The following is a 19790-nucleotide window of genomic DNA, read 5'->3' on the forward strand; positions in this document are numbered from 1 at the left end:
CTTAATGATTAAGGATAAAGAGAAAATGTATTTCTAATATGGTATGGCATGGTTGAGTGATGTGTTCTCATCTGAGACCCTTTTTAATTGTAAATCCACTGCTTTTAACTGTTCGGATAACAGTTAAACATGGTAATTCTATCCAAGACTCTACAGCAAATGAACTTTGTTTTTTGAAGAGTTTCAGTAAAAATAGCTCAGCCTTTGCCAAGGATGAGGTCAGGGAAAAAAAATCAATCCCTTGCCAATGTAAAACAAAACCAAAACCCCTTTACAACCATTTAATGAGATGTTCTAGTCCTGCTGTGCTTTGGAAGGGACACTTGAAGTTTGGCAGCGTGTCCTAGCAGGAAGAAAGGTATCTTTTTCCATACCTGCTACAAGCTGCCTACATGTGGATAAGTTATAGTTTGAAAAATACCAGTTTATATGCGAAAATAGCAGACTTATTACAGTTTGGCAGCTAAAACCTCAGAAAATTTGAGATGCATCAAGCAGGCTACAGGGAGGGACTCGAGGGGCTGAGCAGGATGTTCTGTGCAGCCTGCTCCTCTGTTGTGACTGACACCAGGGCACCATGTATCTAAAGGAAAAGTTCGTTAGATTGTCTGTCTTTACTGATGATGCTGCATGGTTGGTTGTCGTGTTGATTTGGTTTTTTCCCCTTTGGGTTTTTTTTGTGCCTCTACTTGGTTTGTGTCTGTTAGTGTGTGGGTCTGGTGTGGTTTTTTGGTGGGTTTTTTTTGGGTTTCTCAAGGGTCCCTTCCAACGATTAATATTCTGTGATTCTGTATATCTTCTGCTTTTTTTCCTTGTTCCCTTAAACTGGTGTAAGTTGCGTTGGAGTCCTAGCAGAATGATTCAATACCTTTAACAACAATGGTAATCTCAATCTCTTGTATTTTAGGCTCCAACAAGAGTAGAGAAGACGGCACATTACCTAAGATGTGAGAAGCCCTCCCTCAGCAAAATCAAACCTTGTTTTCAAAATGGACTGAAGCAAGTGGAATTCAATAGCAGGATTTCCACCCCGCCTGGAGCGCGCTGAGGACTTTGACGGTGGCGCTGGAGGAGAAGGGACTGTCTCCCAGATCGGAAGAGTTTGTACCTCTTCCTACAGAGCCCTGATAAGTGCCTTTTCCAGACTGACTCGTCTCGATGACTTCACATGTGAGAAAATTGGCTCTGGTTTCTTCTCGGAGGTGTTCAAGGTGTGTGTGTAGTTCTTTCCTGTCTTGATGTCGATTGCTTCGTGCTTGGTGCTGAGAATGTCTGAGAGCATCAGCAGAAGCACTTTCCACTGAAGTCAACTGTTCTTGTATTTGCTTCACTCAGGATGAGCGAGTGATGAAGAACCTGCAGGTCTCAAATATTTCCTCTGTTACTCTTCCAGCTGTTTCTTTATAACTTTTTTTTATCTGGGGATTTTGCAGAGGAAAAACAGTAACAGCTAAAAAAATTTGGTTTTTTTTGGTCTTTGCTGTATATTTTTGCATTCATGTATTGTATTGAACACTAATGGCTATTGCTTCTCTCAGATGCAAGTGTGAATGCTTTTAATTAAGCTAGTTTAGTTTTGTGGGGTTGTACTCATTCCTTTGACAGTCTTTACCTCCCAACGCTAAATGTACGTGTTAGGAGATTTACATGTGATTACTGAATTTGAAACCACAAAATTTATTGCACTGAAGTCACAATACAATTCTGTTTCCTTTGCTGCTTGTTATGCCATGTCTCTAACTCAAATAATCAGAGGTTGGTTTGAAGGAAATAGTATGAATGAGAAGATCTGGTGTTGTCAGTGCTGTGAATCTGGGAAGTGGATAACAAGAAATGGGTAAGAGACCAGAAAAAGGGATGAAACCTGCGGGGAACGTTATCAGGGGCCCGGGCAATTATGGATACCTACAGCAGGAGCGGAGCCCGGCTGCGGTCACCTTAAAGCCGGGTGTTACTGGAAGGCCCGACCCGCCGCAGGCCCGAGATGCCCGGCGTGGCCCGGCGGGCCGCCCAGTTCCGACAGGACGCGGAGAGAGGGGATGTTCTGCGCTTCAGCCCGTTACCGGGACACTCCGTTAGGCCTCACCCGCCTCAGCGGCGCGTTGCGGGCCGCCGTCTCCATGGCACCCGCGCACGGCCTGCCGGGGCCCGCCGCAGCGCCCGCTCCTCTGACAGCCTCACGCCGCCCATAAACACACGGGGAGTGGCTCCTCCGCCCGTCCGTCACCGCGCGCACCGCCTCGCTATTGGTCAACTCCCTTATTTATAATCCGCCCCTCAAAGGCTCGACCAGTGAAAGCGAGGCGCCCTTAGCAACGCCCCTCTCTCCCTCCTGCCACTGGCTCCCGCTCGTGTCGCCGGAGTTGTTGTCGCCCGTGTGGTTGGTCAAACTGCCTGCCTCTCAAGCGGCTTCTGACCAATTACAAAGGAGCACTCACGTGGACTCCCTGCGAGTCCCTCCGCCTGGCTTCCCTTTCTCCATTGGCCGATGGCCGCCGTCCATCCGGCCACGCCCGGCTTCGATTGGCTGTTGGGAAGGGGCGGTTCCTGGCCGGGTGCCGCCCCTGCTCTGTGGGCGGCTCGGCGGCGGCGCTCGCCGCGGGGGGGCGGACGCGTGAGGAGGCGGAGGCGGAGGCGGGGGCGGCGGGAGGAGGAGGAGGAGGGAGGAGGAGGAGCCGCCGCGGGTGATCACGGCCCCGGGTCCCGCAGCTGGGCTCCCTCCTCACATGGGGCCCCCTCGCTTGCCGCAGCGGCGGGGTAGACCCTCGCCGGGTTGCTGAGTGGCCGGGGGTTGGCCGCCGGTGGGGTATGCGGCCATGAGAGCCCGCGCCGCCCGCAGGCTCTGCTGGCGCCGCCGCTCAGGTAACGGCCGGCGCGCGGGGGGCGCCTGCCGAGGGGACGGTCCCCGTGTGGGGGGGGTGTGTGTGTGGAGCAGGGGGGAGAGGCGGTGAGGGAGGAGGGGGCCGCTCCGGAGAAGGGCACCCAGCCTTCTAGCGGAGGGGAGGGGGGTGTCCCGCCGACCTCCCCCCCTTCCCGCCCGCAGCTGGGCGGTGCGGTGAGTCGTGGGATGCGTTGGGGTGAGCAGGTGGATGCGTTCGCCCCTGAGGGATGGGAGGCGGTGGGAAGCGGGTGCCGGAGGACGGCCGAGCACCCCCGTCGGCGGGTGAAAGCCGGCCGTGGAAACCCGTGCTCTGATCCGGGGGCAAGGGTCTGCCCGAGCACGGCTGGGATCTGTGCCCAGCCGCATGGGGATTACCTTGAAAATGGTCGCTTTGCCAAGCGGTGTGAAAGCTGGTGCTCGGGTTTGTTGGGGGTTTTTTTTGCTATTTTAAGTGCTACCCTGTAAGAAGACGTGAATCATGCTTTAATGACAGGCTCGGCTGCTCAGGTGTACGTGCGTATATGTTTGCTCTGCAGCCTTCGGATGAAAGGTGCTGGGTCAATGCAGATAATCCCTCTTCGTGTTGCCTTCCTTTGACGGCGGGAACTGTGTTTGCTTTAAGTACGGGGGACTTTCCACCTGTCCTGATAGGCGGTACCTTGGTAGTTGAAAGCTAAGATTTCAAGAGTCCTAAATTTAATTTTATTGAAGTTTATACCTTTCTGTTTGTCCCCCTAAAAAAACCTTACAGATAATATTTATGCTAATTTATAAGAAACCTTTATGCCCCGACTGAAATTATTTATTTTGATTTTCAGTAGAGACCAGAATTCTAGCGTACTTTGTCTGCAAAATCAACAGACTTACAGTTCTATGGACTTAATTAGGCAGTGGAATTTACAACCTAAGATAAGGCCTTTTTTTTAATGAGAAACTCCTATGTGCCCAGTGGACTAGCCATAAACCTTTCCATTTAGTCATCATCTTTGGAAATTATTGTTGCATACCATAACCTGATAGGTCAATAAAAATGTCTTTTTCTGACTCTTTCAGAAATATACTGTACAACTATAGACAGGGCTGTGTAATTCCATTGTCCCTTTTTGTTTGTCTTCATGTAAAACTTGCATGCAAAACATGAGTAGCTTGAACTGAAGGCAAAGGCATGTATTCTCTGTACCTGGTGGGAAGTGTGTTCTCTCCTGTGTTTTTTGCTTGGAATTTGCTTTGTGCTGTTTTGTTAGGATGAACACCTGGCAGCAGGAGCAGAGCAGGAGATAGTGACAGAGCAATCCTTGCTTCAGTGCTTAATATTTTTGTGACTGTGGAAGGAGAAAGTTGGTCCAAGTGGGGTGTTCTGGTGGTGTAGGCCTCCTGTAACCTAGTTATACCCTCTCATTCTATAAATTTTCTTTTGCCATTGTAATTCTTTATGCAAATTATTTCACAAATTCAGAAAAGAAATGCAGGGTTAAAGGACGGGACTGTTGCTTCTGTGGCTGCTGCAGAAAAGAATGAAGCTTGTGGTTCACTTGCATCATAGGTTCCCTTTCTGTGTTCTTCCTGTAGCTGAGAACCATGCTTTTGCACAGTGGTGAAGTTTTTTATTGTATCATTGCAGCATGGTGTTTTGCAGCCTGGCATAAAGATGAGTGCTTTTCTAGGCAACATCAAAAAATGGTCAGTTTTCACAGCTTATTTTTTTTAAGCCTTTTTTCTGATTTTCGGTTCTCAAATGTATTCATTTGAGGTTGTGTATTTATCAGTAAGTACATCTAATAATTAGCAACTCTGTCACACTGGCTCCATCTGTTGTCTGTTGCCAAGTCCTCTTGTCAGATAGTAAGCTTCTTTTCATATGGTCCGGTTACTTTTTCTTGAGTTGAACATGTTTCTGGTAGTGGCTAAGCCCCTTTTTTTATATGATTGTCCCATTGGTTGCCTTGGAAAACTGTAATAGCTCTTGCAACCAGGAGTGGAAGTAGTTGAGATGACTTTGCTTTTGAAGGCTTTGGTACCCAGGGTGCTTGGGATTGAGATGTAAATACCAGCAGACTCCAGTGTCTCCAATACCTGAGCAACAACAGATTTGGGAAGCCCTGTTCTTGCTTCAAAAATTCATAAATAAATTAGTCAGGACTGTGTTACTGTTCCGTTTGTGCAACTGGTACCTGAAGTAAATGTGGTACTGACTGTTCCACCGTAACATGAAACCAGTAACACAAACTGGTGTTTCAGCTGTATTTTAAGGATAGATTACAGGATGTGTTCTAAATATTTGTGGAGATGATACTTTTAGCTGGAAAATAAAAATATGGACTGCTTCGTGTGATGATGTATAAATGTAAGATTGTGTCCAAGAGAGGTCAGTCGGGTATGAAATTCAGCCTGCTTACTTAATCTTCCTTGCTCTTTCGAGCATTCTTGATCTTTTTTCTTCCTTTGCTGTGCTGGATTGTCTCGCTGGCTACATAGAACCAGTGGAAAGTTGCTTCCTGTCTCCTGTGAACCCTCCCCAGTGCTAATAGAGCTGTCAGCCCTTGGTCATAAACCTGGCAGAGAGGCTGAGGGAGAAATTCCTGATTATTGAGATGTTACAGTACCTGTTGGTATTGGAAGGCTTGGATTCCTTTTGTTTTTCTCACGAGCTAAGCAAATGTCAGCCTGCTGACACCTGGAAGGCATGAACTGCTTCTTCGTGTCTTTACTGGGCTCTGTTTTGTTAGGCAAACTTAATATATTAAAATTATCCATTTGAAGCAGCAGCTGTGTATTGTACATGATCTACTTGAGTGATTATTTAACTCTAACCATGCTCTCTATCTGGTCTAGAATCTGTCTGCACTCTGGGTTGGAGTGACTAAAACCAGGCTAGGAGAGGAATGGATTTTTTCAAGGTCCTTCTGTAGAGTTTTAGTTTTGTATTATAATTGGACCCTAGAAACTGTTGGCAATTATACTATGGGCATAAGGATCAGGTGGTTTTCTGTTTGTTTGTGGGTTTTTAATATTCTTCCCCCCAGTTATATTTGTTTTCTAAACATGTGCCAGAATTTATGTCTGTGCTTGATGCAAATATTTTAAAACCTACAACTTTGGCCCTGAATCCTGAGCTCTGCAGTAAGTTAATGGCTAGTCTCCCTTACTGTTTTCAAACTTGGCTACAGTCACAAAATAAATGAACTGTTTGTTTCAGCTTAGACTCTCGTGGAGGTTTGTTTGCATTATAAAACCACCGTGCAGTTTAGCAGACTTCCAGTTTCTGGAGTGGTGTTGTAGGGCTAATGCAGGTCTATTCTGAGGAATGTCAGCCCTTGTTGTGGGAAGCTTATGTTGTGACAGTACTGGCTAGAGCTAGGAATTCTTCCCTACAGGGAAGATGAAATTAAAGCAAAATGTTATCTAAATGAAAATAGAAAATGTTGGGATTTTCACATTTGAGTGCAATGTTGTAACTAAGTTTATAAATTCAACCGTAAGACTCATCCTATAAAAGTAGCCAAAAAGACTTCAACTTCAGGATGAGCTGGGGCAAACATAGTCCAAACTCTATTACTTGTGGCTATCTTGCCTGTAAATATTTGATACTATTTTTCTCCCAAAGAAAAGTAAGTTATGGCTAAACCAAGTAACTTTCCTCTATTAGGAAAGTGGATGACAGCAGTTGAGAACAAAATTGTTCTCTTTACCTGTTTAGTTTTATTCCCAAACTTTTATTTTCCTCCCCCGTCTCAGGCTAATGACCACAAAGTCAATTCAGTCTTTGAAAGATTTTGTTCTTTACATTCCTTTGAAGCTTTTCTGAAATTTGCACATTACTGCAGTGAATCCTTTTTTCCTCCACCCCCCCAAGTTATTATTTTGTCGAGTGACACTTGCCAGCATAATTCCTTCATGTTTTTGTAGTGCTGAGTTTTGAAGCTACATTAGACTATGAGTTTAAACAGTTAACTCCTGGCAAATGACTTATGTCAAAGCTTTGGCATCTTGTTCTTCAGAAAACCTTTTCAAATTAATAACATGCATCCACCAGATTTATTGCTTTCCAGGCTGAATGCCTAGCGACAGTCTTCTGTGTCTAAAAATGGTTGTTGTTGTTAAGGCCATCTTTTAGGAAATTGTGAGTTTGACATTTGAGTGCACATATGCACATATTTATAAAGATACTGGGGACAAAAAAAAAGTCTTAGTAATGAATTGAAATGTTTTTGGAAGGACCTGGGGCATTAAAGGGATGCTGCTATAGTTGAGAAGCCTTAGACTTCATAGACATAAAAATGGATAAAATCTTAAACACTGGCTAATATATGTCACCTGTTGGTTTTACATTGACATATGGGCTATAACTTGATGTGCCATTGTGGGGATTCCATCTTTAAATATTTGCAGGCTTAGGCATTGGTTTTGAAAGCCAAACCTCTAATTAACTGAAGAAATGCTGAAGAATGTTTGTATCTGTGGTCATTTCTACAGTTCAAAAATCAATGCATTCATGCAGTGGAGAAACTGATCTTAATATAGTATTAATGTAGTAGTTTGATTTTTTTTTTTCTTTTTTTCCCCAGGGTTTGTTTTTTTAAACCAAGAAATCGAAATGTGGTAGGGCGTAAAACATTCTGAAATAGTTCTTTTCAGTAATGTAATAAATGGATGAGTAGGGCAGGTATGCACTTTGAGATATGTATTTCTAAAAGGTTTTTGTCTTAGCAGAGTGAAGTGTGTTTTTCTTGTGTAATGGTGTCAGAAAAAGTGGTCTGAGGGCTGGGAATTTATTGGGAAATGCTTTCTAGAGTGTTTAGTGTCATTTTTTAACTGGCTGTTGAGCACAGCTTAAGACTTTTTAAGCTGGACTTTAATATGAAAAAAAATAAAATCCAACAACCTTTTAGTTGGTTGCAAGATTTGCAGGATAGTCTTGGATTCTGTTCAGTGCACTTTAATTAACCACACAAGGTAGTAAATTAAAGTACCTCAGACTGACTTGACAGTCAATTAAACCTTGGTTGATTTCATTGAGAATGTGATCATTAGTGTAATTGGCCAAAATGACAGGAGGCCCACTTGGAATTGTGCCCACTTGAAATTTTTCTCTAATTCTGTGTATGCAATCCTGGGCAGAATACTAGACAAACGGAGCTCTATCCTAATAATTTCCAAGGATTTCATGTAGCTGTCTGGAAAGAAGGCAAACTCTAGCAGGCAAAAATGAGAGAATGGGTTACTGGGGAATCCAGATGGCAAAACCTTTTGGGGTTTATGTTGTGTGAAGCACTTTGAATCTCTTCTTTCATTGTGGGATTTGGGTAGAGTTTTGCAAAGTTCACCATGTGATTTCAATCAAAAGGATGTGTATGTGTGAGGGTGATTTTTTTTTTTTTTTTCTTTTTTCTTTTGGTGGTGTTAAATAGATTGAGAGACTTTGTTGAGAGCTGATCTTTTGTTAATGGTATCTGGATACTTAAGACGGAGTTAAGCTTTTCCTCCTGTTTAAGTTAGCCTACCTAACTTGGTATCTTCCTCTAGTTAAGGCAACAGCAATCTTCCCTATTTTGTTTTTGCATAGATCTTGGTTTGCCTGAGAACTTAAACTTCCAGTCCTGATTTACAAGTTGCTTTATTTGCTGGGCTGCAGTGCAGATGTGTTGTTTCCCTAGATTTAGCAGGGGTGTCTACAAGCTCCAGGGTCTGCTTCTCATGGTGTTACTGTGATACTGGAGTGTCAGACTCTGCATTTCTGGGGCAAGTTCTTGCTCCCTTCCTTGGAAGGTGTCTAGTGTGTGTGGGTATTACTCGGATGCAAATAAGTTTTAAAACATTGTTTCTTCAAATACAGTGGATTTTCTCATCAGTCTCCAAAGATACTTGCATCTCCTGTTCCAGAAAATGAATTGATAACACCATGGTGTCTTGTCTATCCTCCTTCCATAGACAGTTCTTGCTTTATGTTCTTAAAAAGTAACTGACTGCTAGTTTGTCCCTTTCAGATCAAAAGGAATTATTTAAGCGTGCCTTGAAAATTCCTGGGCGTCTCCTCTAAAGCTGAGGAGGTTCTCTGGGCTATTTTTCTCTGCTGGGGAGATAGAACAGGCTTTATCTTCCCATGGTGTTTCTGTACCATTTCCAGACCCTCAAGGCTCATGGAGCAAGAATATGAGGTCAGAAATTGGATCCTGATCTTCTGTGTGGCAGTCGGCCACACCATAACTCTAGACTACGTAGTACTATCATTTGAGAAGTGCAGTAAGCTCACATGTGTGGAGTCTGCGTATAAAATTCTGTATGAATACCGTGACATGGAATTTGATAGAGATTACATTTTTCTTAATCAGGCCCTGGTCAGATTCTCTTATAGCCACCTCTGCCCAACTCCCATTTAGAAAGGTATGTGTTAAGATATTTAAAATAAACACCCTTGAACGATACAGGGTTGGTGTGGTTTTTTGTTTGTTTGATTGGGCTTTTTTGTTTGTTATTTTTTTATATTTTGGAGAGGGCAACCTCAAGTTAATTCCATGCAGTTCACCAGAGCTTACTCCTGAAGGAAGGGAAGGACTATGTGTTTTTCTGATGTGTTGGCACAGAGCATCTCTGAAAGATACACTGCATACAAAACATGGGATAGCAGCACTGCTGTATATTCAGAGGACAGCTGGTGTGCCTCTGTTTTTGAGATGCTCTTCAAATTTAGTGTATTGTTCAGGTTCTGTACATCTGTGTAAATAGAAGTATAATTGCCTGGCCTGCTCCCTGCTTCATGATTATTTTGTCTACCTTTTTTTTTTTTTTTTAATTTTATTGTTTCCTTCCCCTCCCTCCAGTTTTTCATTCACCCTCAGGAAAAAAAAGAGACATCTATCCTCTTTGTGACTGCTCACTTTGTACAGGTTTTGTAGGGGTTCACCAAATTGCTGTAAATGAACAGTTAAGTGTGGAAAAGATGAATAACCTCCTGAGTCTCAGGCTTAAAGAAAAAAAAATGTAGGCCACCTGTCAGGTTTGCCAGTCCAAGCTGAATTTGATGGGCTCCAGAGTCATCCTGATTACTTCATCATCCTCTTAAAAATAAAAAAAATCCCTTACTGTTATTTTCCCCCTTCCTTTTTCTCTCTTTTTTTTTTTTTTCTTTTCTCCTACTTGGCAAATGTAGCTTATTTCCTGTGTTTTCAGTTAAACTGAAATTAATATAGCTTTATAAGTGTGTTTGTGGGGAGAATTATTCTGGCAGTTTCCTATAAGAATACTTTGTTTTTGTAGTGGAATTGTTGATGTTTTTATAAATTTGGGAGCTAGATCTTCAGTGGATATGAACTTGTGTTCTTACCAGTTAAGGAATTGGTCTTGGAACACTGGTAGGTGGAAGGTTACAAACAAAGGGTTTGGTGCTCCAGCTACTGTTATTGACAGCTAATAATTTTCCTTATGTCAACTGAAAGTTGACCTGTTTTTTTTAAAGTTACAGATCCTTTGTTCAGTCCCTAAAGTGAAATGGTTTCTTGCAATAGCAGTAGATTGGTCACCGACTGCTACTGAAGTAGAATAGAACGTTACATTTTGTGGGTTTCCTCCTCCTTAGTTGCTTGCTTTAGCAACCAGAACTCAAGTAAAAAAGAGTCAGGGAGGGAGGGATGTAAGTTGTTACCAGTTAAATTTTGAGTTTCAAGCCTGTTCATCTTGTGATAGCCAGAGCATAGGGTATTTCCATGAAGGAAAAGTTCAATAGATTGTCTGTCTTTACTGATGATCCTGTGTGGTTGCTTGTGGTGTTGATTTGGGTTTTTTTCCCTCTTTTTTTCTGGGGGGGGGGGGGCCCTACTTGTATATCTTCTGCTTTTTTTCTTTATTCCCTTAAACTGGTGTAAGCTGGTGTAAGTTGATTTGGTTTTTTCCCCTTTGGGTTTTTTTTGTGCCTCTACTTGGTTTGTGTCTGTTAGTGTGTGGGTCTGGTGTGGTTTTTTGGTGGGTTTTTTTTGGGTTTCTCAAGGGTCCCTTCCAACGATTAATATTCTGTGATTCTGTATATCTTCTGCTTTTTTTCCTTGTTCCCTTAAACTGGTGTAAGTTGCGTTGGAGTCCTAGCAGAATGATTCAATACCTTTAACAACAATGGTAATCTCAATCTCTTGTATTTTAGGCTCCAACAAGAGTAGAGAAGACGGCACATTACCTAAGATGTGAGAAGCCCTCCCTCAGCAAAATCAAACCTTGTTTTCAAAATGGACCGAAGCAAGCGGAATTCAATAGCAGGATTTCCACCCCGCCTGGAGCGCGCTGAGGACTTTGACGGTGGCGCTGGAGGAGAAGGGACTGTCTCCCAGATCGGAAGAGTTTGTACCTCTTCCTACAGAGCCCTGATAAGTGCCTTTTCCAGACTGACTCGTCTCGATGACTTCACATGTGAGAAAATTGGCTCTGGTTTCTTCTCGGAGGTGTTCAAGGTGTGTGTGTAGTTCTTTCCTGTCTTGATGTCGATTGCTTCGTGCTTGGTGCTGAGAATGTCTGAGAGCATCAGCAGAAGCACTTTCCACTGAAGTCAACTGTTCTTGTATTTGCTTCACTCAGGATGAGCGAGTGATGAAGAACCTGCAGGTCTCAAATATTTCCTCTGTTACTCTTCCAGCTGTTTCTTTATAACTTTTTTTTATCTGGGGATTTTGCAGAGGAAAAACAGTAACAGCTAAAAAAATTTGGTTTTTTTTGGTCTTTGCTGTATATTTTTGCATTCATGTATTGTATTGAACACTAATGGCTATTGCTTCTCTCAGATGCAAGTGTGAATGCTTTTAATTAAGCTAGTTTAGTTTTGTGGGGTTGTACTCATTCCTTTGACAGTCTTTAATGTACGTGTTAGGAGATTTACATGTGATTACTGAATTTGAAACCACAAAATTTATTGCACTGAAGTCACAATACAATTAGCTGGTCTTCTGTTTCCTTTGCTGCTTGTTATGCCATGTCTCTAACTCAAATAATCAGAGGTTGGTTTGAAGGAAATAGTATGAATGAGAAGATCTGGTGTTGTCAGTGCTGTGAATCTGGGATGTGGATAATAACTTTGTAAAGCAATTCGTGAAACTGTACAGACAACCCCAGTTTTATAGTGATGGTGATATTTCGGCTCTTCTGACTGTTCTTATAAGGGTTGTTGTAGAGGAATAGGACATTGAGTTGGCTTTCAGGCTTTCAGGCATTGCAAAAATAATTTGTTTCCTTGTCCTAGTTCCTGACTTCATTTAAAGTCACTCTCTAAATTATTTCCATTTCAGTGACATGCCAGAAAACTTTATCTCGCAGTATATTATGTCTATTCCATGACACTTCATATGGTCTTTTCTTAAAGAAGTTAGACCAAAAAATCTAATCACAGCAATAAAGCCGGATAAGAGATATGTGAATTAAAAAATAAAAATTATTTTTATGTTGGTTTAATACCAAAAAGCATGAATTGTGTAAAGGCAAGTCATTCCACGGAAGTTTTTCTGCTTAGCTAGACATAGGAAATTTAATTTCCACTAATACAAGTTTTTAATTCTTTCAAATGGGTGGACATGAAGAATTTTATTTGGGGTGTTTGGGAGACTTGGTACAGGTCAGCTCTTTATAAAGCCAGTTTGTATAGCAATTGAAAACAAGGTTTTGGTTTTTTGTTTGTTGCCATGTTTTATTTTGCTGTTTAGAAACCTTTGTGATGTATTTTGTAGCAAATATCTTTGTATCCAGACGTTTCTTAATGTGAAATGAGCTGATTTTTAAAGTTCCGTGTGCCACTGGAACTCATCTTTACAGCTTTTATGGTGGAGCTGTTGTGATGTGTATAAGGACTTAGGTTAGTAGACTTGGGTCATCCTTAAGTAACTGAGCAATAACAGACCTTGGTTTGTGTCAATTTCAGAATTTGTGGCTTGGAGGAGTTTTCTCTTACATTTATCTCAGTGTTGCTGATTAGACATTGTGTCTGTCCCTATTCTGAAAATTCAGGTTTTAGCCCTCTTTAATACTTGGATTTTCCGGTGCTTAGATCATAAATTTATCCTATAGTGGTATTGCCAGCCATATTTATGTTGGGACTTCAAAAAATGTTGTAGTTAAATAGCTGCATACTTTGTGAACAGACTTACTAGGTGACATAGCTATAATATTGTGCCTTGCGTTGGTGAGGGACATCACAGAGAAGCGCCTTGAGGCAAGGTGCTTGCATATCCAGCAGAAAGGTATGGTATTATTGATCTTTAGGAAACAAAAGTAGGTGGGGAAAAAAGTGGGTAAAAGTAAAGGTAGTTTTCCAGCATGCATAGTAATTGATTTATTAAGACCTTATCTTATTTTTAAGAGAGCACTTGGTTTAGTCAGGTACTGGCACACAGAGGTAAACAGCTGTTGGAGAACTTAGTTGATTGAGAGAAATCCTGATACCCAATTTACCTTTCTGTGCATAAATAAGTCTTTAAAAACCTTCCCCTGCCATTCCCCTTTCAGTAAGCTAAACTAGACATCGCATGGTGTCAGTCTGCAATCAGTGGCATTACTCTAAGAGACTGATGGTAGTAGTCTGAGTATCTAGTGTCTGTTTTCCCAGAAACAACCACAGACCTCCTGCAGGGAGACAATGAGTGATAAAGCCTTTTCTTTCACATGAGTTTCAAACAAGGTCTCGCTTCAGTTTTGGCACAAAGGGGTGAGAATGCATTACGACCTTATCTAGATGCAGTTCCATACTTATTAGGCGGGTTTCTGTTCTGCTAGTTTATCAGCCTGACCACCTCTGTCATTAATCCTACTCTGCTGATGATCAGATTTCATGCAAGAACCTTGATGTGCTTCCAGGAAGGAGAGCCTCATGGTTTGACACAGTTCAAGTTCAGTCTGATCTGCAGGCTCCCAGCTAAATGATTGAACTTGAGAAAAATCCAGGATAGTTCTAGACTTACTGTGTTAAGTAACTTTACAAGAGCAATGAAGCCTTCCCTTTAAATTAGCAAAGGTGTCTCCAAAACCCCTATGTCACCAGAGGTTTTTCAATTATGTATTTGTCTATTGTTTTGTGAGTATCACATGTTTGGGTTCACTCAAGTGACTTAGCAAAGAACGCTTGGACTGTTCTGATGGTTTGGGATTTTTGTTTTGATACGTAACTGACGATTGTTTTCAGTGATTTTTTTTTTTTTTCCTCTCCATCCTTTTCTGTGGAAACTTCTTTTAAAATATAGTCTGTCACAGTGGGTAGATGTTGCCTTCTCTCAACTTGGGAATGGGAGTATATTACAGCTTAGATGTATATATTAATGATCATATGTGCTATGAATGTTCATTTAGCATTTCTAGTGTACCTTTATTCATACACAAATTAAACTTTGAGTTTTATTCAGCATATGCATTAAACTAGCATTTTGATTTTGTTAGGCATCACTATAATAATACAAATTCGTGTTCACCTGAAATACTGAGTATTATAGAAACTAGTTTAGAAAAACTGAACTTTGTCAAACTATTAGCAGTCTAGTTTGAAGCCGCAGACTGACTAGCTGGGAAGACCAGTAAGGGCTGATAGAGCTGTAAGTAATTGTGGGGAAGATAAGCATCGCACTGAAACTAAGTACTGTATTAGGAAATAGATACTATTAATTATAAAATGTGTGTTGGAACAGCAGTCAGACCAAAATCCACAATATTTTTCTATTCAAATATACCTTCAGGTTCAAAGTCGGTACTAAATATGCAAGTTGCTAGAAAAGTACTGCATGTGTTCTTGTTGGCTTTGTATTCTGTAGCTGAACTTTTGAGAGAAACCGGAAATACTTCGACACTTTGGCTGAATGTTAAAAAGGACTTTTTGCAGTTTATTATCCACGTATACATGAAAACAGGGATCATTGATCCAGTATAGAGTTGTGCAAATTCAGTGTCCTGTGTGTTTGCATGTTGGGGAGGTCGTGTTGCTGGGCAGGTGTGGTCACTGGAGAGTTTGAGGGTTTTGACTGTTGAGGAATGGTGAAGTCTTTTGACATCCAGGGAAGAATTCATGGTTTTGTCATGGGCAGTTGTGGATGCTAAAATAATTGTTTCACTGCAGACAGTTCTGCTGTTTTAAATATGCCTGGCCATCTAATTAGCAGTACTATCAGAAGATAATTCAAAAGGAGCAAAACAACTTATGTTTGGGTCGCTAATTAGTTATGTAGTGCAGGAATACCTTGTTGCTATTGTAATGATGGGCTTAACTGTTGAAAGCTTCCCCTCCCCATTAGCTAGAGAGCTGACATATGTATAATGGGGAGGAAGATACTTTCTGTTTGTTAGAGAACATTCTCTGACAAAACTGCTAAAGCCAGTGCAGCCTTCTAAACTTTCATTCTTTGGGAGAGGCAGAGATCAAATTTGAAGGCGGAACCCAAGTCAACAGGGCCACAGTCTTGACCACCTTGACCTGTCCTTTTAACCTTGTAGGAGTTAAGAGATTTACTATTTAAAATTAATGATCAGAGAAAAAAAGAATCCCATCTTACAAAATATTCTAAGCAATATGTCAGTATAGTTTGTATCTTAAGCATACACATGGGAAGGTTATTTGTGTAAGCTGTGGAAAAGGTGCATAACACCTCAAAAAAAAAAATCAGTTAATGAAATACTTGTTTAATGGTGGATGGGTGAAGACGAGCCTATGAATATGAGATGTATAAGACATAATGCAAAATAAACTGCCTTTTAGACCTGAAATACTAAGCACCTAAGCATGGGAGCCTCCAAAGAAAAAATGTGAGAAGAAAGTCACCCCTCCCATTTTGGCATGCCTCCTGAAAGCACAAAGCACTAAGCACTCAGTTTATGATCCCCTATAACTTGAGATCCTTTCTGCAGTACTTCTGGCTACACAATTTTCCTGGATTTGCACTTGTGAAGCGTATTTTACCGACTAATCCCTGCTGGGTTAAATACTTTTTTTTTTTGTTGGTTGGTTTGTGTGTTGCCCTCTTTCAAGAATTTCTTAATTTTTCAAGATAATTTAGGATTCTATCCCTATCCCAGAAGTGCTTGGCCCTCCTTCACTCCCTGGTTTGACTTTAAGCAGGTTCCTTCAGGGTCTTACTTGATAATTTTACCAGTTTACTTCTGAACCACCAGCTACTCCTTTGACTATGGTTTTACGTTGCTACTGTATAGATTTTCCTTCTAGATCATGTTTGTCTGGCTTATTTATAAAGATGTCATATAAGATGCATCAAAGCCATACGAAAAACAAGATATGGTGAATCTTAGTGCCGACGTAATGTGGATACCCTTGAGAAACAAATGCTGGAGGTGTCAGTGCTGTTGTGTGGTGTGGGGGCTCCACAGCCTATGAAACTACCTCTGTCCGGGTGCAAGGCCAAGTCTGAATACATTTGGTTGACCTAATAAGATGGGTGGGTGCAAATGGGTCAGTATCCTCAGGATATTCTTGCTGTATGTGCTTATGCTGTAAGGCTTCCTATTTGAATACCCTGGAATGATGGTCCTCCGTTCATCAATTGGTTGTTAGTCTTTATTTTGTATAGTCAAATGTATGCGCTCTGAGTTTCAGAAGTGCTGACTGATAGGGAAGGTGTGCCTGTTTAAATACTTACCTTGTGCCTGAGGCTAGGATCCTGTTTCTCGTATTTATTTAATGTCTTCAAGGTGCTTTAAAGATAAGCAGCATCCAGCTGTCTAATGTGAAAGAAGAAACAGGGCTGATGTGGAGTTGCGCTTAGGGGTAGTATGAAGAACACTTACATATAATTATGTTTTTATCAAATACTTGTAATGTACTTAGGCTAAAACTGGTAGTTCTGTCACCTCTAAAATACACTATCTAGTATCATTTATGTTTTGTATCATTTACAATACTGTGTCGTGTCTCAGGCACATTGTCATGCTGGTGGGCTTGATCTCTGGAACAACTGACTGTGGTAGATCTGAGAGATACTTCTGATCTGGCTTTCCCAAAGTGACTCATTGAGAGCTGTCTTTTGTGCTTTATGACTTGATTACTATTCTGCTTGATTAACATCTCTGTGTTTGTCTATAATTTTGCAGGCCTTGAGGAGTCTGGTGCAGAAATGTTTGATGTTAAACAGTAGTCACTTTCGTCTTTTGGCCTCTGACCTAGGTTTGACAGAACTTGCTAACTAGAATAAACAGTGCAAAGTAAGAACAGTACAATAGAGTAAGTGAGGGGCTAACTCATAGGACTTCAGGCACAAAGATTATGAAAATAGACATGTCACTTGACTGAAAAAGAGAAAATTTTATCTGTCTTGATTGCCATTAATATCTATTTTCATGTTACACTTCGCCCACTATACCCCATGGTTAAACCATATGTTTAAAAATAAAGGCATTATGAACTTCTCAGACAGTTAAGCCTTGGAAGAGTTATTAGGTCATCTACACACACACTGACACATAATCAAAGGTCGCTATATTTTACTAATAGCTGGTATTTTGTTGACATTTATCGGTACCACATACAACACAGTTTGGTTTTTGCTCACTCCCTCCCCCCACCGTTGTTGGTTATTTGATTTGGTTCTGAACTGAAGACCTCAAAGACAGTATCATGGATTGCAGTCGCAGTGTGTTATCTCACTGTTGTAAATCTGTACCTAACTTGAAGTCTCTGGACCTACTATTCTACCCTATTGTTCTTTGTATTGTTTTGACTGGGCCAGCATCTTCTCAGTACCTCTTTATTTCCTCCATACAAAACTTGATATACATTGTCATCAAGTTTTTGGTGTGTTACCTAGTCCCAATTTTTATCTCTTTCCTGACCAACCTGACTCTAGGAGTGACCTGGTTCTTACAGTATAGGTTTAAGTCTTTCCAACATCTTCTCTGGAGAATAAGTCTTATGAGGAGAGGCTGAGGGAACTGGGGTTATTCAGCCTGGAGAAGAGGAGGCTGAGGGGAGACCTTATTGCTCTCTACAACTACCTGAAAGGAGGGTGTAGAGAGATGGGGGTCGGTCTCTTCTCCCAAGTCACAGGCGACAGGACAAGAGGAAATGGCCTCAAGTTGCGCCCGGGTAGGTTCAGGCTGGATATTAGGAAAAATTTTTTCACTGAAAGGGTTATCAGACATTGGAATGGGCTGCCCAGGGAGGTGGTTGAGGCACCATCCCTGGAGGTGTTCAAAAGACAGGTTGAGGTAGTGCTGGGAGGTATGGTTTAGTGATGATGCTCCTTGTTTGTTGTGTGGGTGACTATTTTTGTCAGTTAGGTTGATGGTTGGACAAGATGATCTTTAAGGTCCCTTCCAACCTAGAAGATTCTGTGATTCTGTGATTCTCCAATATCTTTCTCTTTTGAAAGTGGACATTCTAACTTGGAATGCCCTAGTTTTCTTCTTAACAATGACATTTAAAAACTACCCTTTTGTTTTTGTCATGCTCTTTTAAAATGCACAACTTTTGTTTGTTATCATAGCACATTAGTACTTTTAGTTTAGTGGGTGTGGGTCACCTGTTCTGTAGCCTTCAGTCCTTGTTTGTAGTGACATTTTTCATCTGGGTATGCTAACTTTTGCTCAGATAGACCCTAAGATATGAAGTAGCCTTCGCTACTTAGTGAAATAATGCATACAGGATAATGCTGCAAACTTAGAAGTTTCTGGTTTTTCTGAGAGGCAGCTTCCATCAGTGAGCTGGAAGTGAACGCAGAATGTTAACAGGAAGGCTAGCTCAGTTCTCTGGAAGCTCAGTAAAAGACTTCCCAGTCTTCTGCTACTTTGTCACGTACAACTGTATCTTGAGCTATCATTAGCCAGTCTTTAATCTAGTTGTAGTGGATAGTGGCATGAAGTCAGACATCTTACAGAAGTTTGTTTGTTCACATATGTATATTGCTATTATAAAACATGTATATAATTAGCTTAATAAATCTTATCACCTAATTTTAAAATTAATGTAAAGTTGGGAAGGGATGTTATGAAAACTACTACAGTATCCTTAGCTGAGCCAGGCTCAAGTGTATGTGGTCTGTTCTTGACGGCTATTTTCGACTTGTCCTTTAAATGTCCATTATGGAAGATTCTAGAACATCCTTTGGTGTGTGCAGGCTATATTTTATTATTTTTTTTAACGATCCTTTTATAGCTAAAACTTCCCAGTTTGAGTTGTTTCTACAGCTGGTCCTGTCTATTTGCTTATTGACTCTACTAGCAACTCATTACTGACAGAGGGTTCAGTTTTCCTGTGGCATTTAGTGATACATCATGTCAGCAGAGCCCTTCTTCCAAGAGTAAAATGTCTGTGAATGTGTGGAAGGAGGGAAGGAGATGTTTGAGTAGTTTTATAAATGAGCATGCAGAGAAGGGAATGCCAATTCAGATTAGAAGGAGAGAATGACTGCAAAAAGGACATTGAAAAGGTGTGGATAAAAATGGCAAGAGAATCTGAATTCAAGGCAAGGGAACTGCTGCTTGGTTTTCAGCCCGTGCTCAACAAAATCCCACTGGAGAAGGTATTGGAAACCAGTCCCTCAGAGTTTGCAGACAGCACTTTCCAGAACTGGAATCTTTACTAACTTGGGTTTCGACAGATAAGCAGCTACTGCAATATTAGAACTGTCAATGTATTTTAAATCTAAATGCGAGTCTGTGCATTATTGCCAGTCTTTGCAGGACGGCCAGGAATAGAACTGGTATGGAGCTCCCTCCTGCAGGACAAGACTCCAGCACACTCCCAGGACTCTACAAACAAGTTCTTACTGTCTCCTCCGTGTGCATCTTTTTGCTGCTTAAATGGGATGTCAGTCTTCAGGACTGTCAAACCAGTGCCTTTCCCCCTGAATTCTTTTAAGGGGGAAGTGGTTAGATGTCAGCATGATTCAAGAAGATTCTGGGCATTCCAGCTGGAGACAAATTTTCTTAATCCTAACCTACTCTTTTGATTATT

General features: G+C 41.4%; 1 protein-coding gene across 1 annotated transcript in view; it reads left to right on the top strand.

Moving 5' to 3' along the window:
• The first annotated feature begins 2695 nt into the window (after window positions 1-2695).
• TESK2 (testis-specific kinase 2) overlaps window positions 2696-19790 on the top strand; it is an 87527-nt gene continuing 70432 nt past the window's right edge. The window contains exons 1-2 of the mRNA XM_014939402.1: window positions 2696-2862; window positions 11013-11316. Coding sequence (XP_014794888.1) covers window positions 11095-11316 — 222 coding nt within the window. The 5' untranslated portion in view covers window positions 2696-2862; window positions 11013-11094. The remainder of the gene's footprint in view (window positions 2863-11012; window positions 11317-19790) is intronic.

The sequence above is a fragment of the Calidris pugnax genome, unplaced genomic scaffold (genome assembly GCF_001431845.1).
Source record: "Calidris pugnax isolate Ruff unplaced genomic scaffold, ASM143184v1 scaffold18, whole genome shotgun sequence".
In the NCBI taxonomy this organism is placed as follows: Eukaryota; Metazoa; Chordata; class Aves; order Charadriiformes; family Scolopacidae; genus Calidris; species Calidris pugnax.